This window comes from Aotus nancymaae, unplaced genomic scaffold (genome assembly GCF_030222135.1).
Source record: "Aotus nancymaae isolate 86718 unplaced genomic scaffold, 86718_ANA_hifiasm-v0.15.2.pri h1tg000014l, whole genome shotgun sequence".
Classification (NCBI taxonomy): Eukaryota; Metazoa; Chordata; class Mammalia; order Primates; family Aotidae; genus Aotus; species Aotus nancymaae.
The window spans coordinates 63,574,665-63,595,200 of record NW_026988425.1 but is presented as its reverse complement, the minus strand read 5'-3'; the positions used below and the strand labels follow the sequence as shown (position 1 = coordinate 63,595,200).

The 20,536-nt window shown below is 44.3% G+C and overlaps 1 protein-coding gene across 1 annotated transcript in view; it reads right to left on the bottom strand.

Annotated features, from left to right (window-relative positions):
- The window catches only part of OCLN (occludin), a 62,103-nt gene extending 42,027 nt beyond the window's left edge, over positions 1-20,076 (bottom strand). The window contains exons 1-3 of the mRNA XM_064376031.1: positions 19,984-20,076; positions 5,515-5,632; positions 2,685-3,363 (exon numbers count right to left, since the gene is read on the bottom strand). Coding sequence (XP_064232101.1) covers positions 2,685-3,363; positions 5,515-5,564 — 729 coding nt within the window. The 5' untranslated portion in view covers positions 5,565-5,632; positions 19,984-20,076. The remainder of the gene's footprint in view (positions 1-2,684; positions 3,364-5,514; positions 5,633-19,983) is intronic.
- Between the last annotated feature and the right edge of the window lie 460 nt (positions 20,077-20,536).

The window sequence follows — 20,536 nt, the reverse complement described above, 5'->3', positions numbered from 1 at the left end:
AGATTTCAAGTAGTAAGAGAACCAAGACGGATGGGGGTGTCGTAGGACAAGAGTACCAACCCTCAGTCCCTATCTACCATGGACATGTCTAAATAGCAGTAACAAGTATTGTGAAAACTACATCTGCAGGTAAAATGTTCAGTCTTCAGAATAATGGTAGACAGATACTAGAGGTCTAACTCCAAAGGAGTGACTCATTCAGGAATGGGAATTCCTGAATCAATGTAAGAAGAAAAAAGGAAAAACAAGGGAAAAAGGATTAGTAACTCAGAAATGTTTCAGATGTTAATATAATCAGGATGACTCATGGTTACTAAGGTAGGTTTCTCAACCCCAACCTGCACATTTAAATCACTTGCATAGCTTTTAAACATACTTACACTCTGAAAACTATAAAACACTATTAAAAGAAGTTTAACAAGACCTACATAAATTGAAAGATATGTTCATGAATGAGAAGACTTGTAATTGTAAAGATGACAATACATTCCAAACTGATCTACAGATTCAGTATAACCCTTCAAAATCCTAGCTGGCATTTTTTTCCAAAATTGACATGCTGATCTTAAAATCCACATGGAAATGCAAAGAATCCAGAATCTAGCCAAAACAGTTTCGAAGAGCAAAGTTGGAGAACTCCCACTCTGCTATTTTAAAACTTACTATAAAGCTACAGTAATCAAGACAGTATGGTACTGGAATAAGGACATATGATTAATGGAACTGAATTGAGAGCCCAGAAATAAATGTCCACATTTGTGATCAATTCACATTTGACAAAGGCATGAAGAAAACTTAGTGGAGGAATAGTCCTTTCAACAAGTAACACTAAAACAACCACATATAAACATGTGAAAGCTTTCAGACCCCTTGCTTCCACCATGCCCAAAATTGACACAAAATGGATCACAGACCTAACTGTAAAAGCCAAAATTATGAAACTATAGAAAAATTTAAAAACAGAAAATATATGAGTAAATCCTTGTGACCCTGAATTAGGCAAAGCATTAGATATGATACCAAAAATACAAGCAACAGAAGAAAAATTAAATATACTGGACATCATCAAAACTAAAAACTTTTTATTTTCTTTTTTTTTTTTTGAGATGGAGTTTCGCTCTTGTTGCCTAGGCTGAAGTGCAGTGGCATGATCTTGGCTCACTGCAACCTCCACCTCCTAAGTTCAAGCAATTCTTCTGCCTTCAGCCTCTTGAGTAGCTGGGATTACAGGTACGTGCCACCATGTCCAGCTAATTTTTGCATTTTTAGTAGAGATGGAGCTTCACCACGTTGCCCAGGCTGGTCTCAAACTCCTGACCTCAGGTGATTCTCCCACCTTGCCCTCCCAACATGCTAGGATTACAGAGATACTGTGGCTGGCCCAAAACTAAGAACTTTTATGCAAAGGACACGATCAAGAAAGTGAAAAGATGCCTATAATCCCAGCTGTTTGGAAGGTCAAGGCAGGACCACTGGAGCCCAGGAGTTCCCAGCCCAATCTGGGCAACAAAGCGAGACCCTGTCTCTACAAAAAAATAAAAAATAAAATACCCGGGTGTGGAGGCATGCCCCTGTGGTCCCAGCTACTTGGGAGACTGAGGTAGGAGAGTCACTTGAGCCCAGGAGGTCAAGGCTGCAATGAGCCATGACTGCACCACTGCAACACAGCCTGGGTGACAGAGTAAGACTCTGTCTCAAAAATAAAACAAAAACAACAACAAAAATAGCCCAATTAAAAAATAGGCAAAGTGTCTAAAGAGCCATTTACCCAAAGATAATAGAGAAATAGCCAATAAGTACATGAAAAGATGCTCAATATCATTAGCTATGAAGAAAATACGAATCAACATCACAATGAAGTACCACTTAACTTCACACCCATTACCATGGCTAGAATCAAACAGACAACAAGAAGTGTCGGTGAGGATGTGGAGAAACGATCTTTCATGTATTTCTGGTGTGAATGTAAAATGATGCAAACTCTTGGGAAAAACTCTGGTAGCTCCTGAAAAGATTAGAGTCACCATAAAACCCAGCAATTCCATCCCTAGGTATAACCCAACTCAAGAAATCATTAAAACATAGGTTCACCCAAAAATATATACAAGAATGTCTGTAGCATGATTTAGCCAATGTAGACACAGCCCAAATGTCTATCAACTGATAAATAAAATGTGGTTTATCCACACACTGGAATATTCGCAATAAAAAGGAATAAAGGGATAGTACATGCTGTAACATGGATAAACCTTAAAAACATGCTAAGTAAAAGAAGCCCATCACAAAGACCATTGTGTGATTCCATTTATATGAAATACCTAGAGAACAGGCACATCTATAGACAGGATTAGTGGTTGCCTAGGGCTAAGAACAGTTAGGGAAATTGGGAGTGATGCTAACAGGTACAAGTTTCTTTTTAGGATAGTGAAAATGTTCTAAAATTGATTGTGGTGACGGTTGCACAATTCTGTGAATATATTTAAAACCACTGAACTGTTCTTTAACCAAATTACCTTGTGTGTTAATTACATCTTAATGACACTCAGCCTCTCCTTGAGATTTAATTAGAAGTGGAGACTTGTCATCAATATTTTTTAAAAGTTTCCAGAGCGATTCTATTACATATTCCAAGTTGAAAGCCTCTGCTAAGGAGAGAGGGAAAAAACCCAAAACACCACTCATACCTCCTGGGGATCCACAACACAGTAGTGATACAAATACTGATCCACGTAGAGTCCAGTAACTGCAGGTGTATAAAATTGGTTGCAGAGGGCATATATTTGTGAACCATAGAGAGATCCAGAAGACTGAGCAGTTGGATTGACTCCCATTATGTAGACAATTGTGGCAATAAACACCATGATGCCCAGGATAGCACTCACTATTATCACACTTAAGTAATATCTTCTTGTTCTGGACATTTCAGATCTTATAACACTGGTAACAAAGATCACCAACGAGGCAATGAAACAGAAGGCGGCCATGGCCAACAGGAAGCCCTTTGCTGCTCTTGGGTCTGTATAGCCTCCGTAGCCATAGCCATAACCATAGCCATAGCCATAGCCACTTCCGTAGCTACCAAAGCCACTTCCTCCATAAGGGTAGCCTATACTACCTCCTAAAAGGGAAGTTCCATAGCCTCTGTCCCAGGCAAGCGTGGAGGCCACACAGGCAAAGATGGCAATGCACATCACAATAATGAGCATAGACAGAATCCGAATCACTCCTGGAGGAGAGGTCCATTTGTAGAAGTGAAGAATTTCATCTTCTGGGTAAAACGAGTATGCCGGCTGAGACAGCATTGGTCGAACATGCATCTCTCCACCATATATGTCATTGCTTGGTGCATAATGATTCGGTTTGCTGAAATGAATATGAAAATAATTTCAGGTTAGCATTTTTTGGTAGTAAGCAGAAAGAACATAAATTATTTGGAATAATTTAAACTACTGGGTAAATGAAACTAAAGCTTATCAGTGCCCTGGAGGGCTTGTTAAAACATAAGATTATTGGAGCCTCCAAAGTGATTAGTGTCCCTTGCATGCTAATGAGACGATAGGTTCCGGCAGCCCTAGGAAGCTTCAGGATAGGAGCTAGGATTAGATGGTTGGAACTTTCAGTCTCAACCCCCTCTAGACAGGAAAGAGAGGCTGAAGCTTAAACTGATCACCACCACCAATGATTTAGAGTCAATCATGCCCATGTAATAAAGCTTCCATAAAAACCCAAAAGGACTGAGTTCACAGAGCTTCTGGACAGCTGAACATGTGTAGGTTCCTGGAGGGTGGCACAGCCCAGAAAGGTCCCTACCCACATACCTCACCCTGTCCATCACTTCATGTGGTGTTTGTTGGCATCCACTGTAATATCATCCGTTATTTCATTCATTCATTCATTCATTCTTAAAAGACAAGGTCTCCCTATGTTACCCAGGCTGGCCTTGAACTCCTGGGCTCAAGCAATCCTCCTGTCTCAGCCTCTTGAGTAGCTGGGATTACAGGCGTACACCACCACACCTGGCTTTTGTAATACCCTTTATAATAAACAAGACAAGTAGTGTTTCCCTGAGTTCTGTGAGCCACTCTAGCAAATTAATTGAACCCAAGGAGAGAATTGTGGGAATCCCGATTTACTGTAGGTAAAATCGGCCACAGGCCACAACCTGAGCTTGTGGCTGCTATGTAAAGTGGGGGCAGTCTTGAGGGAATGAGCCCCGAACCTGTGATCTGATGCTATCTCCAGGCAGCGTCAGAACTCAGCTGAATTAGAGGACACACAGCTAGTGTCCACTGTAGAACTGATTACTTGGTTGGTGGTGGAGAAAAATCCCCACACATTCTGGTGATCAGAGGTCACAGATGTATTCTACATTGATTGTGTTGCGACAGAATAGCAGGAGAAACTGAGTTTGTTTTCACCTATATTACACTCCACTCCACTCATCAGGGTTAAAGCTGCAAACTACTTAGAGGAGGAAATCCCTATCAATGTTTGATAGCAAATTTGGAATTCAAAAATTCACTGATAAATCCTCACATGGCCAAGGACCCCAAAGTATTATGCTAAGTGAAAGAAGCCAGACACAAAAGGCCACATATTACATGATTCCTCCATTTATACAAAATATGCAGAATAGACAAATCTATAGAGACAGAAAGTAGACTGACGGTTGCTTAGGGCTGACGGAACTGGGAGGTGACTGCCAATGGGTAGGCTTCTTTGGAGCGTAATGAAATGTTCTAAAATTAATTGTGGTGATGGTTGTACAATTCTGAATATACTAAAAACCATTATACTATCCATTCTAAATGGGTAAGTTGTAAAGGATGTTAATTATATCTCAGTAAAGCTCTGGGTTTTTGTTTTTGTTTTTTGTTCTTTTTTTTGAGATGGATCTCGCTCTGTCTCCAGGCTGGAGTGCAGAGACGTGATCTCGGTTCACTGCAACCTCCACCTCCTGGATTCAAGAGATTCTGTTGCCTCAGTCTCCCGAGTAGCTGGGCTTACAGGCGTGCGCCACCATGCCCAGCTAATTTTTGTATTTCTAGTAGAGACAGGGTTTCACCATGTTGGCCAGGATGGTCTCAATCTCTTGATCTTGTGATCCGCCTGCCTCAGCCTCCCAAAGTACTAGGATTATAGGCATGAGCCACCAAGCTGGGCCTAAAGCTGTTACTTTTAAAAACTGACAATATGTTGCCAACAGCCATCTGAACAAGGCATTCAAATGGAAGCTTCATTATAATTTGCATACAAATATAAATCTTGGCAATCTCTTGAAACAAACGTTGGCAATAGGTGACAGCAGTCCTCCCAGCAGAGAAAAACTATCATTCTGAAAGCTAAGAGTAAGAGAGAAATTCACTTTTCAGTGCAGACCTTTCGATACAATTTAAATTTACAAGTACACGTATCATTTTTAAAAGCAAACACTTAAAAATGAAAATTTCAACCATACTTGTTCACATGTGATAGGCTTTTTAAAAGAGAATAATTAAATAATTATTTACTTACAATTCATCAGGTCTGTAAGGAGGTGGACTTTCAAGAGGCCTCGATGACATGGCTGATGTCAATGGTCAGCTGATCTTCAGGCTGAGTAAAGCCCTTTTAGCTCTCAAGATAAACCAATCTAAGCAACAAAAGTAGGGGTATGGCATTACTACTAAGCTCAACAGTTTCTTTTTTTTTCCCCCCCTTGAGACTGGGTCTCACCTGTCGCCCAGGCTGGAGTGCAGTGGTCCAATCACAGCTCACTGCAGCCTTGATCTCACAGGCTCAAGCACTGCTCCTACCTCAGCCTCCCAAGTACCTAGGACTATGACTACAGACGTGCATCAACACACCTGGCTAATTCTTGTACATTTTTGTACAAAAATTTAAAATATATATAATTTCATATTGCTTTGGAAGTTCATATAAAATGAAAATGCATATGAAAGTGCACATACAGCACTAGCACATACTACCTCCTCAATGCAAACTAATAAACAATCTAATTGGTTAAATGCCTTTATCATTAAAAATGGTAATAAAATGCATCTATGAATGGTAGAATTGTGGATATTTTTTCCCTTATCTTTTCCAAGTCTTCAAAACTGAGCATAATTTTTATACAAGGGGAGAAAAAACAGTATGCATTATTAATTGGTCCTTTTCTAAAATTTTGTCCTAAAATTTTTCAGCACAAGTTCCTAAACATCTGAGAAGCAATTTCAATCAACAAGCATTTATTTATTAAGTGCCTACTAGACCAGGAGAGCCTGTGGGAGTGAACTATGAGAGCCAGTGTTGGGGTCCTGGCTCTTCCAGGCTGGAGTGTTACTGATATACAGATGGCTAGCTTATGGAACAGTGAGGAGACCAGGTGGGAACATGTTGAAATGGTGTCGTCTTTTAAAATAAGGTTATAGTAAGAATATAGTGGGGAGAGAGATCCAAGATGGCTGATGATTAGCAGCTCGGGCACGTACCTCCCAGTGAAAGCGCAAAGAACGAGAGGACGCCACACTTTCAGACAAATATTTGTTGCTCACGGACCAGGAGATTCCCAGTGGAGGAGCCCCACGGGTCGCCAGGGCGACTCTTGTGGCCGGCGTGGTGGTTTTGCTGGTGCCTTAGCACGCCAGTTCTTGGTGCAGAGTCCGGATATTCCCGGGCAGAAAAGCACCATCAATCTTAACACCACTGTTTTGGCCGGCTCAGTGGATTGCTCAGATCTCGGCGCAGGGAATCAACAAGTTGGACGTCAGAGACCCAGTTAGAAAGCCGGTAATTATAAAGACGACAGACGGACAAATATATAATGAAGGGAAGAAACCAGCGTAAAAAGGTAGAGAATACTCAAAATCAGAATGCCTCTCCCTCTACAGGGGATTGCAATTCCTCATCAGTAACGGAACAAGGCTTAATAGATTACACGTGTGTTCCAATAACAGAAGCAGGTTTCAAAACGTGGGTGATAAGAAACTTCTGTGAATTAAAAGAACTTGTTCTAACCCAATGCAAAGAAACTAAGAATCTTGAAAAAAGGTTTGACGAACTGTTAACGAGAATGGACAATTTAGAGAAGACTATAAGTGAATTGATGGAGCTGAAAAACACAACACGAGAACTTCGCGAAGCATGCACAAGTTTAAACAGTCGAATTGATCAAGCAGAAGGAAGGATATCAGAAGTCGAGGATCAGCTCAGTGAAATGAAACGAGAAGACAAGAATGCAGAAAAAAGGATGAAAAGGAATGAGCAAAGTCTCCAGGAAATATGGGACTATGTGAAAAGACCTAATTTACGTTTGATAGGTGTACCTGAATGTGATGAAGAGAATGAATCCAAGTTGGAAAATACTCTTCAGGATATCATTCAGGAAAATTTTCCCAACCTGGCAAGGCAGGGTAATATTCAACTCCAGGTAATACAGAGAACACCACAAAGATATTCTTCAAGAAGACCAACCCCAAGGCACATAATTGCCAGATTTATTAGGGTTGAAATGAAGGAGAAAATACTAAGGGCAGCCAGAGAGAAAGGTCAGGTTACCCATAAAGGGAAACCTATCAGACTCACAGCAGATCTCTCAGCAGAAACCCTACAAGCCAGAAAAGAGTGGGGACCAATATTTAACATCCTTAAAGAAAAGAACTTTCAACCCAGAATTTCCTATCCAGCCAAACTAAACTTTATGAGCGAAGGAAAAATTAAATCTTTTGCGAACAAACAAGTACTTAGAGAGTTCACCACCACCAGGCCTGCTTTACAAGAGCTTCTGAAAGAAGCACTATACATATAAAGGAACAACCAATATCAGCCTTTCCAAAAATATATCAAAAAGAAAAGAACTTTAACACAATAAAAAATTTACATCAACTAATGGGCAAAACAGCCAGCTAGCATCAAACGCCGGTATTAAACCTATATATATTTTAATTGGATAAAAAGCCAAAACCCATCGGTATGCTGCATCCGGGCCCATCTTACATGCAACAATACACAAAGACTCAGAGAGAAGGAGGAAGATTTACCAATCAAACAGAGAGTAAAAATAAACTAATAAACAAAAAGCAGGAGATGCAATTCTCGCCTCTGATGAAGTAGACTTTAAAGCAACAAAGATCAAAAGAGGCGAGGAATGACATTACATAATGGCAAAAGGATCAATGCAACAAGAAGAGCTAACGATTCTATAGATCAACGAGATAGAAAATTAACAAGGATATTCAGAACTTGAACTCAGACCCAAAACAAGTAAACTTAATAAACATTTATAGAACTCTCCACTTCAAACACACAAAACATACATTACCACCTCACACCTATTCCAAAGGTGACTATATAATTGGAAGTAAATCACTCCTCAGTAATCGCATAGCATTTCATAGGTTTAAATTAAATATTGGTTGGCTGTTTGTTTGTTATCTTCTTCCCTTATTCCTTCCTGACTACATCATTAAGTATAATTATCAGTATAAAAGAGCTTTTCAATACCCATTACTAAATTGCATTCTAGCCTGGGCAAGAAAGCAATACTCCCATTCTCTCTCCCTCTTTCTTTTCCTTCTCCCTCCTCCCCATTCTCTCTCTCTCTCTTTCTCTTCCTTTTTCCTCCTTCCTATTCTCTCTCTCTTTAAAAAAAAAAAAAAAAAAAAAGAATTCAGGCTTTGGATCCCAGCAGGCTTAGAAAAAAAAAAAAAAAGAATATAGTGGACGGAAGATGAGTAAGAAAAGGTAGGGCTTTGAAAGTCTAGTGGGAGTGTCTCACTTCATTCAGGTAGGAAACAGGGAGCCAGTTCATGATTCTCAGCAAGGGAGGTGTAAGTTTGATTTGAACCAGATTTGAAGGACAAAGTCATCAGTAAAAAGGAGCACCTGGAGTCAGCAGCAGCAAACCTACCTGTGAGGAGACAATGAAGGACTAGCTTAGCAGACAGAAGATGGGAAAGAAACTGACATTCATCAGACACCTACTGATGCGCTGGGTGTTTTACATGAAATCCTTTCATCCTCAAAACAACCCTCCATGGTTGATTAGTCACTTGACAGATGCAGAGAGGGTCAGAAATATGCACAAGGTTATATGGATGCCAGTGAGTCACTCAGATGTAACTTGAACCCAGATGATCTCATGTGCTTTCCACTGTGCTAGTTTGAAACAATGAGTTCCACTTGGAAAACACCAGCTATTGTGGGGAGTTCACATCTGGTGTTAGCATCCATGAGGAAGTGAAAGCTGGAGATCATCTGCCTAGGTCCGTAGTTGGATTCATGGGCACTAAGAGTGCTCCAGGAAAAAGACAAGTCTCAGCAAGATGTGGTAAACATACAATCCCCAAACCTATAAAGCTTGAGGATTATTCTAGAAAACCCAGTGCTGGAGACACTAGCAAGGTACTTCCCATATCAGCTACAGAGCTTCATGCCACTCCTTAGCTATGCTGAACCAGCAATAAATTCTTTCCAGGTGATACCAGTGATTAGTAGAATGGAGAACTTTGAGATCTACTAGAAGGTAAATTCCATGTGAGCAGGAATTTTTGCCTGTTTTGTTCACTAATTAAAACAATGCCTGGCACAGAATAGACCTGCAAATATTTGTTGAATGTTTACAGGTACCAAATTGGACCATGGTTATCTCTGCCTGCAAAACCTCTTGTGCTTTCAAGATGAAGGTAACAGAAAAGTATCAGAGTTTAACTTTAAAAGGTATGCTCCCTGAATGACACTTGACCAACACTTATACTGAGTATATTAAAGTATCTGGTATTTTTTTCCTTTTCTAATAAGGTCTATACAATCATACATTACTATATTAAGAACAGCACATCAATTCAAACTCTTAAAACTTTTTTAAAAATTAATGGCAACTCTCTTTTTTTTGTTGCTTTTTTTGACCTGGAGTCTTGTACTGTCACCCAGGATGGAGTGCAGTGGCATGATCGTGGCTCACTGCAACCTCCACCTCCCAGGTTCAAGCGATTCTCCTGCCTCAGCCTACCGAGTAGCTAGGACTACAGATGCAAACTGCCACACCCGGCTAATGTTTTGTGTTTTTAATAGAGGTGAGGTTTCATTGTGTTGCGCAAACTGGTGTCCAACTCCTAAGCTCAGGTGATCTGCTGGCCTCAGCCTCCCAAAGTGCTGGGATTACAGGTATGAGCCACCGCACCGGCCCTGACAACTCTCTTCTATAGCCTTTAGGACAGTGTATTTCAAATCTTTCAGAATTAAACCCTGCCCAACAATATGTTAGATAAATTCTCAAAGATGGAAATATAGAGAATGCTAATAACACCAACACAATTAGCATGATTTTCCAAAGACATGAGGGAAGATGACTTCTCTACATTTTTTAAAAAACCACTTTATTAATGTACACAATAGAGAAAAGTGCACAAATCATAATGTATACAGCCCTGTAACCAGCAATCAAGTCCATTTTTCTTTTTTCTTTGAGACAATGTCTTACTCTGTCGCCCAGGATAAAATGCAGTGCCATCATCTCAGCTCACTGAAACCTCCACCTTCCAGGGTCAAGCAAACCACCCACCTCAGCCTCCCAAGTAACTAGGCTACAGGCACATGCCACCATGCCTGGCTAATTTTTGTATTTTTAGTAGAGATAAGGTTTCACTATATTGCCCAGGCTGGTCTCAACCCCCTGAGCTCAAGCCATCCATCCACCTTGGCCTCTCAAAGTACTGGGATTATAGGCATGAGCCAACACACCAGGCCAATTTCTCTACAGTCTAATAATGTTGAAACACACATACAAATGAGCAATTTTTGGCCAAAATCTTATGGAACTGTGAAAAGGTAAAAGTCCAGATTGTCTTCCTAATTGATGTTCAGAAAAAGAACATTAAGGAAAACTGAATTTAGGCCAAGCGAGGTGGCTCATGCCTATAATCCCATCACTTTGGGAGGCAAAGGCAGGTGGATCACTTGAGGCCAGGAGTTTGAGACCGGCCTGGTCATCATGGCAAAATCCAGTCTCTACTAAAAATAACAAAAATTAGTTGGGGTATGGTGGCACACACCTGTAATCCCAGCTACTTGGGAAGTTAAGACACGAGAATCGCTTGAACCTGAGAGGTGGAGGTTGCAGTGAGCAGAGATGATGCCACTGCACTCCAACCTGGGCAATGGAGCGAGACTCCCATCTAAGAAAAAAAATCACGCCTGTAATCTCAGTACTTTGGGAGGCTGAGGCAAGTGGATCACCTGAGGGCGGGAGTTCGTGACCAGCCTGACCAACACGGAGAAACCCCGTCTCTACTAAAAACACAAAATTAGCCGGGCATGGTGGCACACACCTGTAATCCCAGCTACTCAGGAGGCTAAGCAAGAGAATCGCTTGAACCCAAGGAGGCATAGGCTGCAGTGAGCTAAGATCGTGCCATTGCACTGCAGCCTAGGCAACAAGAGTGAAACTCTGTCTCAAAAAAAAAAAGGAAAATCTGAAGTTAAGCATTATTAAATATGGGATCCTACTTCTGAAGCTGAATGTCAAATATCCCCAAGTTCTAGGTACAGTGGTAGTTTTTGAAAACTCTTAATTAATCCAGGCTCAGTCTTAAGTTGTCAAAAATTCAAACGAGATCTCTTTTCAAACTGCTATTTCCTGGATTCAGTCAGAGTTGTTATTTCTCCCCAAAAGCATGGATTTTAAATTGTGAAGCAAATCATGTGGCTCATGCCGGTAATCCCACCACTTTGGGAGGGCAAGGTGGGTGGATCACCTGAGGTCTGGAGTTCGAGACCAGCTGACCATCATGGTGAAACCCATCTCTACTAAAAATACAAAAATTAGCTGGGCGTGATGGTGCAGGCCTGTAATCCCAGCTACCTGGGAAGCTGAGGTAGGAGAATCGCTTGAACTCAGAAGCGCAGGTTGCAGTGAGCCAAGATCATGCCATTACACTCCAGCCTGCGCAAAAAGAGTAAAACTCCATTAAAAAAAAGAAAGCGGCCGGGTGCGGTGGCTCAAGCCTGTAATCCCGGCACTTTGGGAGGCCGAGGCGGGTGGATCACAAGGTCGAGAGATCGAGACCATCCTGGTCAACATTGTGAAACCCCGTCTCTATTAATACAAAAAAAAAATTAGCTGGGCATGGTGGCGCGTGCCTGTAATCCCAGCTACTCAGGAGGCTGAGGCAGGAGAATTGCCTGAACCCAGGAGGCGGAGGTTGCGGTGAGCCGAGATCGCGCCATTGCACTCCAGCCTGGGTAACAAGAGCGAAACTCCGTCTCAAAAAAAAAAAAAGAAAGAAAGCTCGTTAAGAACAAGAATAAGAACAAGTCATGCCACACCAACTTCCAACTTCATTTCCTTTTCTAAGAAGGTTACCAGACTGGTGGATGAAGGGAACACAGAGAGAAAGAATCCCAAGAATCTAGAGCACAACCTTCTGTGGGTGGGCGGATTCCCAAGGGGCTGAATTATGGCACCCAATTAGCACAAAAGAATGAACCACTTATGTCCACCTGGTGGGAGGTCTCCAGTGGTAATCATAGACAAAGTGGAGGAGATAGGCTTATCCAGATTTGCAGCTGACCAAACACACTGGAAATGATGAAACTAACCCATTGGGTAGGCCATAACACTAAGAAAGATCTCTGTGAAGTCAGAAGGATGAGTTTAAAACAACCTAGTGGTTGTAACAGTCCCCATTTACTGGTTCACAATCTGAGACAAATTCCTTATCTCCTCTAAGCCTCAGGGCACTCCTCTGTCAAATGTGGGACTAATCCTGACCTCTGGGCTGGGCTAAGAAAGTCTTAAAGAAAATGAGCAACTGCATGCATCATAAGGTGGCTATCCTGAAAGTGAAAATTTTCAGTGCTTAGACACTTAGGTATATTGTATCCATTTTCAAATACAGCTGACCCTCCACATCCAAGGGCTCTAAATCCAGATTCAACCAACCTCAAACAGAAAATATTCAGGGGGAAAAAAAATTAAAATAATAGGGCAGGTACAGTAGTTCCCACCTGTAATCCCAACACGCCAGTTAACTGAAGCAGGAAGATCAACTGAACCCAGGTGTTCAAGACTGACCACAGCAACATAAGCAAGAAAAACCATCTCTACAAAAAATTTTTCTTAAAATTAGCCAGGCATGGTGGCACATGCCTATAAATTCCAGCTACTCAAGAAACTGAGGTGGGGAGATCTCTTGAGCAGAGGACCTTGAGGCTAGAGTGAGCCATGATCACACTAGTGTACTCCAGCCTGAGTAACAGATCAATACACTGTCTAAAAAAATAAAACAAAAAATGCAGATTTTAAAAATGCAGTATCACAACTCTATAGAGCATTTACATTGTATTAGGTATTATAACTAACCTAGAGATCAAAGTATACAAGAGGGGCTGGGGGTGGTGGCTCATACCTGTAATCCCAGCACTTTGGGAAGCCAAGGTAGGTGAATCACTTGAGGTCAGAAGTTTGAGATCAGCCTGGCCAACATGGTGAAACCCTGCCTCTACTAAAAATATAAAAATTAGCTGGGCATGGTGGCAGGTGCCTGTAATTCCAGCTACTCGGGAGGCTGAGGCGGGAGAATCGCTTCAACCCATGAGGCAGAGTTTGCAGTGGGCCAAGGCTGCATCACTGCACTCCGGCCTCTGTGATGGAGTGATTCTGTCTCAAAAAAAAAAAGTATGCAAGAGCATTTAGGCCATATGCAAATACAAAGCTATTTTATAAGAGGGACTTCAGCATCCTCACATTTTAGTATATCATGGGGGTCCTGGAATCAACCCCTCACAGATACTGAAGGGTGACTGTATTGGTGGCATAAATGAGTCATTTTTAAAATGTAAACTGAATTTTATTTTTTTGAGATGGAGTCGTACTCTGTCATCCAGCCTGGAATGCAGTGGTGTAATCTTGGCTCACTGCAACCTCCACCTCCCAGGTTCAAGCAATTCTCCCGCCTCAGCCTCCAGAGTAGCTAGGATTACAGGCACATGCCACCATGCTTGGTTAATTTTTGCATTTTTAGTAGAAACGGGGTTTTACCATGTTGGCCAGGCTGGTCTCAAACTCTCGACCTCAGGTGATCCACCCGCCCCAGTCTCCCAAGTGCTGGAATTACAGGCGTGAGCCACTACTCGGTTGTAAACTGAATTTTTAAAAAGCCAATTCCATAAACTTAATTCATTTTTTTTTTTTTTTGAGATGGAGTCTCGCTCTGTTGCCCAGGGCTGGAGTGCACTGGTGCGATCTCAGCTCACTGCAACCTCTGCCTCCCAGGTTCAAGTGAATAATCATTGATTTTAAAAGGTCCAACCCTTTGGTAAGAATTTCTTTTTTTTTTTTTGAGACGGAGTCTTGCTCTGTCACCGGGCTGGAGTGCAGTGGCGCAGTCTTGGCTCACTGCAACCTCCGCCTCCTGGGTTCAAGTGATTCTTCCACTTCAGCCTCCCAAGTAGCTGGGACCACAGGCGCATGCCACCATGCCCGGCTAATTTTTTTGTATTTTTAGTAGAGACGGGGTTTCACCGTGTTGGCCAGGATGGTCTCGATCTCTTGACCTCGTGATCCACCCGCCTCGGCCTCCCAAAGTGCTGGATTACAGGCGTGAATCACCACGCCTGGCCCTTTGGTAAGAATTTCAGCAAGAGCTAACAAGCTATCCCAAATTTTATTCACTGAAATAGTGCTCATATCTAGGAATAATATGGCTATCAAAAATAATAAAACCCAGCTGGGCGCGGTGGCTCATCTGTAATCCCAGCACTTTGGGAGGCCGAGGCGGGCAGATCACGAGGTCAAGAAATCAAGACCATCCTGGCCAACATGGTGAAACCCCGTCTCTACTAAAAGTACAAAACAAATTTAGCCGGGTGTGGTGGTGCGTGTCTGTAGTCCCAGCTACTGGGGAGGCTGAGGCAGGAGAATTGCTTGAAACCGGAAAACAGAAGTTGCAGTGAGCCAGGATCACACCACTGCACTCCAGCCTGGCAACAGAGCAAGACTCTGTCTCAAAGAAAAAAAAACCTGAAATTTATACATCACGTTCTAAACTACATGCCTCTCCAGGAGGGTGACTAAGATCGTTAAAGATCTAGAAAACCTGGCTGGGCACAGTGGCTCACACCTGTAATCCCAGCACTTTGGGAAGCCAAGACGGGTGGATCATGAGGTCAGGAGATGGAGACCATCCTGGCCAACATGGTGAAACCCCGCCTCTACTAACACTACAAAAATTAGCTGGGTGTGGTGGCGCACGCTTGTAATCCCAGCTACTTGAGAGGCTGAGACAGGAGAATCACTTGAACCTGGGACAGAGGATGCAGTGAGCTGAAATCACACCATTGTACTCCAAGCTGGTGACAGAGCAAGACTCTGTCTCCAAAAAAAAATTCTAGAAAAAATCGTGTGTTAAGATAAATGATTGTAAAAACAGGAAATGTTTGGCCTGGAGAATTGAACGTTAGAAGGATCACTTTGGCATCCCTGAATTATCTGAAAAGCTGTCTTTGTTATCCTAGAAATGATTTTAAAAAAAATAAAAAGAGTCCAAAAACCACAGGCTGATTTCATCTCAATGTTAGGAAGCCTCTCCCTCACCCTGACCTCACACCCCCTCCAAAAATAACTAGCAACAATTTGAGCTCATGCAATTTATGAAAAGCTTAAGTTATCTGATATTTTTTTGGAGACCTGACTGGAGGACTTCTAAGGTCTCTTTCAAAGCTCAATCTGTGACTGTGCTTTAACGCCAGCAGCCAAAGGTGAAAGAGGACCAATGCCCACACAGCAACATTAACAATCTGTACATGTGTTGAGTGAAGGAAAATATAAAATGAGGAATGAAGAGGCCACTTATCACCCACATGAACTTATGTCAAGAGAGTGACAAAGACAGAAGTCAGACAGCTAAATTAGAGTCAGGGGCAAAAGGGAAGCAGCAGATCCTTGTTGAATATGTTAATATGAAAACCAGCACCTTGGGCTAATGATAAAATATAAAAAGTGTTCTCCCCCTTGACAATGTTTACTGACCAAAAGCTATCTTTTAATAAGGAAAACTAAGATGAAAAAAAACAATCTGAGGCCGGGCAAGGTGGCTCACATTGTAATCCCAGCACTTTGAGAGGCCAAAGCAGAGGGATTGCTTGAGCCCAGAACTTCAAGATCAGGCTGGGCAACATAGTGAGACTTCATCTCTACTAAAAAAAAGAAAATGCTTTGCCTTCAAATTATTCTTTAAAGAAAATTGTCAATAAGTGAAAAATGGACTTTATTATATTTAAGAGAAGTCTGTTTCTTCTAGAGCACATGCAGTAACTGTCAATTTGCCTTTAAAAAGATGTGCCTTATATTAAATGATTTATAGGCACATCATTACAAAACTGTCTAAAAATTTGAAGTTAGGCAGATTTTTGTAATAGAATCTGTCAGAAATTGTATTTTTAATAAATCTTCCAGGTGATTTTTAAACACACCACATATTTCGAGAATTGTTGTCTACAATAAAGGTATCAATTAAAAAAGGACACTGATGTTGCAGTTTCCTGTCTAGAAAGCCCAGATCTTTTTTTTTTTTTTTGAGACGGAGTTTCGCTCTTGTTACCCAGGCTGGAGTGCAATGGCGCAATCTTGGCTCACCGCAACCTCCGCCTCCTGGATTCAGGCAATACTCCTGCCTCAGCCTCCTGAGTAGCTGGGATTACAGGCACGCGCCACCATGCCCAGCTAATTTTTTATTTTTAGTAGAGACGGGGTTTCACCATGTTGACCAGGATGGTCTCGATCTCTTGACCTCGTGATCCACCTGCCTCGGCCTCCAAAAGTGCTGGGATTACAGGCTTGAGCCACCGCGCCCAGCCAGAAAGCCCAGATCTTTTATACAGCAGACACCTGTTGTTCAGGTCACAGCTCAGGTGTCACCTTCTGGGAGATGCCCTCTCACTCCATCACACGAAACTTGTTTTTTCAGAGCAAACTCCTCTCTGCCCTCATACCTAAAATTATTTTTTTGGATATCATCTCCACCCCATCTGGAATGCCAGCATCCCAGGCATCAAATGTCTATTTGACCATTGCTTACATCCCTGGTCCCTGGAACTAGCCCTGGCACAAAGTGATTGTCAATGAGTACTCAATTAATAAAACCAACAGTCAATGATTAGAGTTGGGATTTCAATCCAGCAGCGAATGCCTTGAAGTTCTTCACACAACACCCAGTAGATGTATTTTTTCCAACTTCAGTTTGTCAAATGTAATTAAGTGCTTGGAATCTAAGAGAAGAGAGAAAAAGAAGGCAGAGCAGTCTGAAAATCACCTGCAAGCCTCTTAAAAAGGCAGAATTCCAGGCCCCACTCCTGACCTCCCAGTCAGAATCTGTGTTTCAACAAGATCCCTAGGTGATTCATACCACAGCCAAGACTGGAATCACTGGGTTACAGAACAGCAACAAGCCTAGAGGTTAAAATAAAAAGTCTAATAGAAATCTGCATGGTCTGTTTACTCTCTTATTTCTATAAACAATTTGATGAAAAAAGTCTATTAACATTCCAATCAAGTAAGCTTCAAAATGCAACTGAAGAAAACTTCCCTCTGGGAGGTTCCTGGGAAGGTGAAAGATATTACATCAGTTCATTTATGTGGTTAAAAGTAATCTATTATTTTGAAAAGGGAGTAATTCCAACATTACCTTTAGAAGAAAACAAGAATTTTACCTTGACATCAAGCAAAATGTGGGAAATCTTATGTCAGGCAATAGGTACTAGTCAATGGAGAAAAATCCCCCAAATCTGGCTGTGGAATATCAAGGACCGCTGCTTCTGATATTCCTTCCCTGATTAGCTGAAGCAGTTTGCAAGCAAGCCCACCTGCAACGTTTCCCCCACAGCGTTTGTCCACTTTTAAAATGGAGTTCTACTAAGACCTGCCTTTTACAGGTGTTGGGATGATTAAATGACAAAATACGGAATGTTTTTAGCACAGTGCCTCACGTGCAGGAGGCACTACCCATTACTTCCCGAAATGACCTGGAAGCTGCCAAAAGGTGGAGAACCTGTCTTACCAACCTCCCTATCTTCCTCTCCATCACAACAAAGGAGCCCTAACAACTAAATAAATTGCAAAACAGAAAAAAAAAAAAAAGCGTTGCTTTGTCCAAGGAAAATCTGTGCCTTCCCCCGCCCCTTAAGATGTCTATTTTAAAGCACCACTAAGAAAATATTCATAAAGGCCGGGCGTGGTGGCTCGCGCCTGTAATCCCAGCACTTTGGGAGACCGAGAAGGGGAATCACCTGAGGTAAGTAGTTCGAGACCAGCCTGACCAAAGGGAGAAACCCCGTCTCTACTAAAAATACAAAAATTAGCCATGCGTTGCAGCATATGTCTGTAGTTCCAGCTATTCCGTAGGCTGAACAGAAGAACCGCTTGAACCCGGGAAGGCGGAGGTTGCAGTGAGCCAAGATTGCGCCACTGCACTCCAGCCTGGGCGACAGAGCGAGACTTCGTCACACACACACACACAAAACCAACTCATATGTACAGTGTAAAAGAACTATTGTTACTATTGTTACACTTGGGAATGCCTAGTTTTCTATCACAGCAGGAATCACCCTAAGTGCCTTCGAGGGAAGCGTTTCTCTTTTCCAGGGATCCCAATAATACACCTGTTGTCTCAGCACCACACACTAATCTGCCTGGAAAGCCGCCGCCTCCTCGCCCGGGGTAATTTCCCAAGCGGGAAGTGTGGCCAGCGAGCCCCGGGTCCGGCCTGAGGATGCCGCGGCTTTTCCCTGGGCGGGGTGGCTTCACGAGGAGGGCCAGGGGCTCGGCGCCGCTCCCAACCCCTAGGCGCAGAGGCCATCTTGGCCCTCGACCCCCACTTCCCGCAGGCTTCCTCCGACGCAGGCAACATGGCTGGCGCGCGGGGCAGGTCCTGCTCCGGAGGTCCCCAAACTCCGTGGCCCGGCCGGGCGCGGGTCCCGGCGTCCGTGAGTCCTGCGGCGCACCTGGGCAGCGCGCGCCCGCGTTCGCCCGGCAGGCACCGCCCGGAGGCAGTTCCGCCCCCCTGACGGCAGCCTTTTGGTCATGGGTGAGAATCCGAAGCGTGAGCAGCTTCCCTCGAAGTCCAGCCTCACTCGAAATTAACTCCCCGCCCCCCAGCTTAAATCGACGCGGGTTCACATAACTCCCAACAAGTGGATTCGAAGTAGCCAGTGTGGCCCACACCGTGACTCCCGGAATATTTCACAGATTGAATCCAGCACCCCTCTTCCCGGGATACCCAAAGGGGTGGGGTGGGGTGAGGGCAGAAGGAATGAAATTCCCCCCTAAGATCTAAGTCGCCGGGGCCAGCGAACAGCCCCCACGCTGCAGCCTCTGGCTTGGGACCCCCCTCTGCATGAGGGACGCCCCGCAAAACGGCAGCCCCTGAGTTGATGCAGGAATGTCGTGCCCCAGAAAAGTGAAAAGTTGCCCGCGCTGCCGGGGCACTGCCAGCTTTAAGCGTTTCCGAGGAATAAAGTTTGATCGGCGGTTTCAAGCTGCCTCTCGCCCGAGGAGGCGGCCTCCCAAGTTGGCCAGCGCTGCTCTCTCCGCAGATCCGCGCCTCTCCGGTTCCCACGAGCCCCAGCCCGGGGACGAAACTGCCACCGAAACCAGCGCGGGGCGTTCTCCCCCGCCCGTCCCCTAACAGACGCGCCGCGGTCCCCCCACGGGGACCCTCGGGCTCCCGTGCGCCCCCGGCGCCGCGCCCAACACTCACCCACTCGCCGCAGCTGGGCCCGACCCACCGGGGGCCGCCGGAGCCAGCGAGCGCGCTCACCTGGCGGCCTCACCTGACGCCGCGCCGACCGCCAGCGCGCAGCCGGGAACAGGGCTGGGGACGTCTCAGCCCTCCTCCCGCCCCTCCTCCCAATCCTCTCCCTCCTCCCCACACCCGGCCCTGCCCCCGGGCATGCGCACCAACGTGGAGGGGTGCGGGAGGCCCGCGGGCCAGCGCCTGCGAGTCCCACCTGCTACGTCCCGGATGGGCTTCTCAGCGCTCTGGCCCTCGCTCCTGGTTCCTGCAGCCTCCGCTGGAGGAAGCGGGGAGGGAGAAGTGGGCGCGGGAGTGAAGGTGTGGTGTGCCGGCCTCCTCCCTCGGTGACCCATTCACCTGAAACTCGGAAGGGAGGGGGCGGGAGGACGCAGCCCTGCTCCCCACACCCTGCCAGCGTGCTGTTAAAGGAACCGCGCGGCGTTCCGGCCCGAGGGGCGGGGCGCGGAGGAGAGGCGCGCGCTCCCAGGGGCAGCGCGGGTGGGGGTCCCGGACCACCTCGGGGCGCTCTCGGTGCTCCACCTGCCTCGGTTGAAACCTCGAGGTGTCTGACGGGGAGAGGCAGAACAAGGTCCAGAGGGGACTGTTTGCTCCGGAAAGAGGGTCCAGACACTCAGCACTTTGCTAGGAAAGGCTCGTCCTCCTGGGACACTTTACTGCTTCCAAAATTTGATTAAATTGTTGCTAGAAAAAGGCATCCAGATGTGTTGCTCCAACGAAAGACTCCTGGGAAAATTTCAAAAATCGTG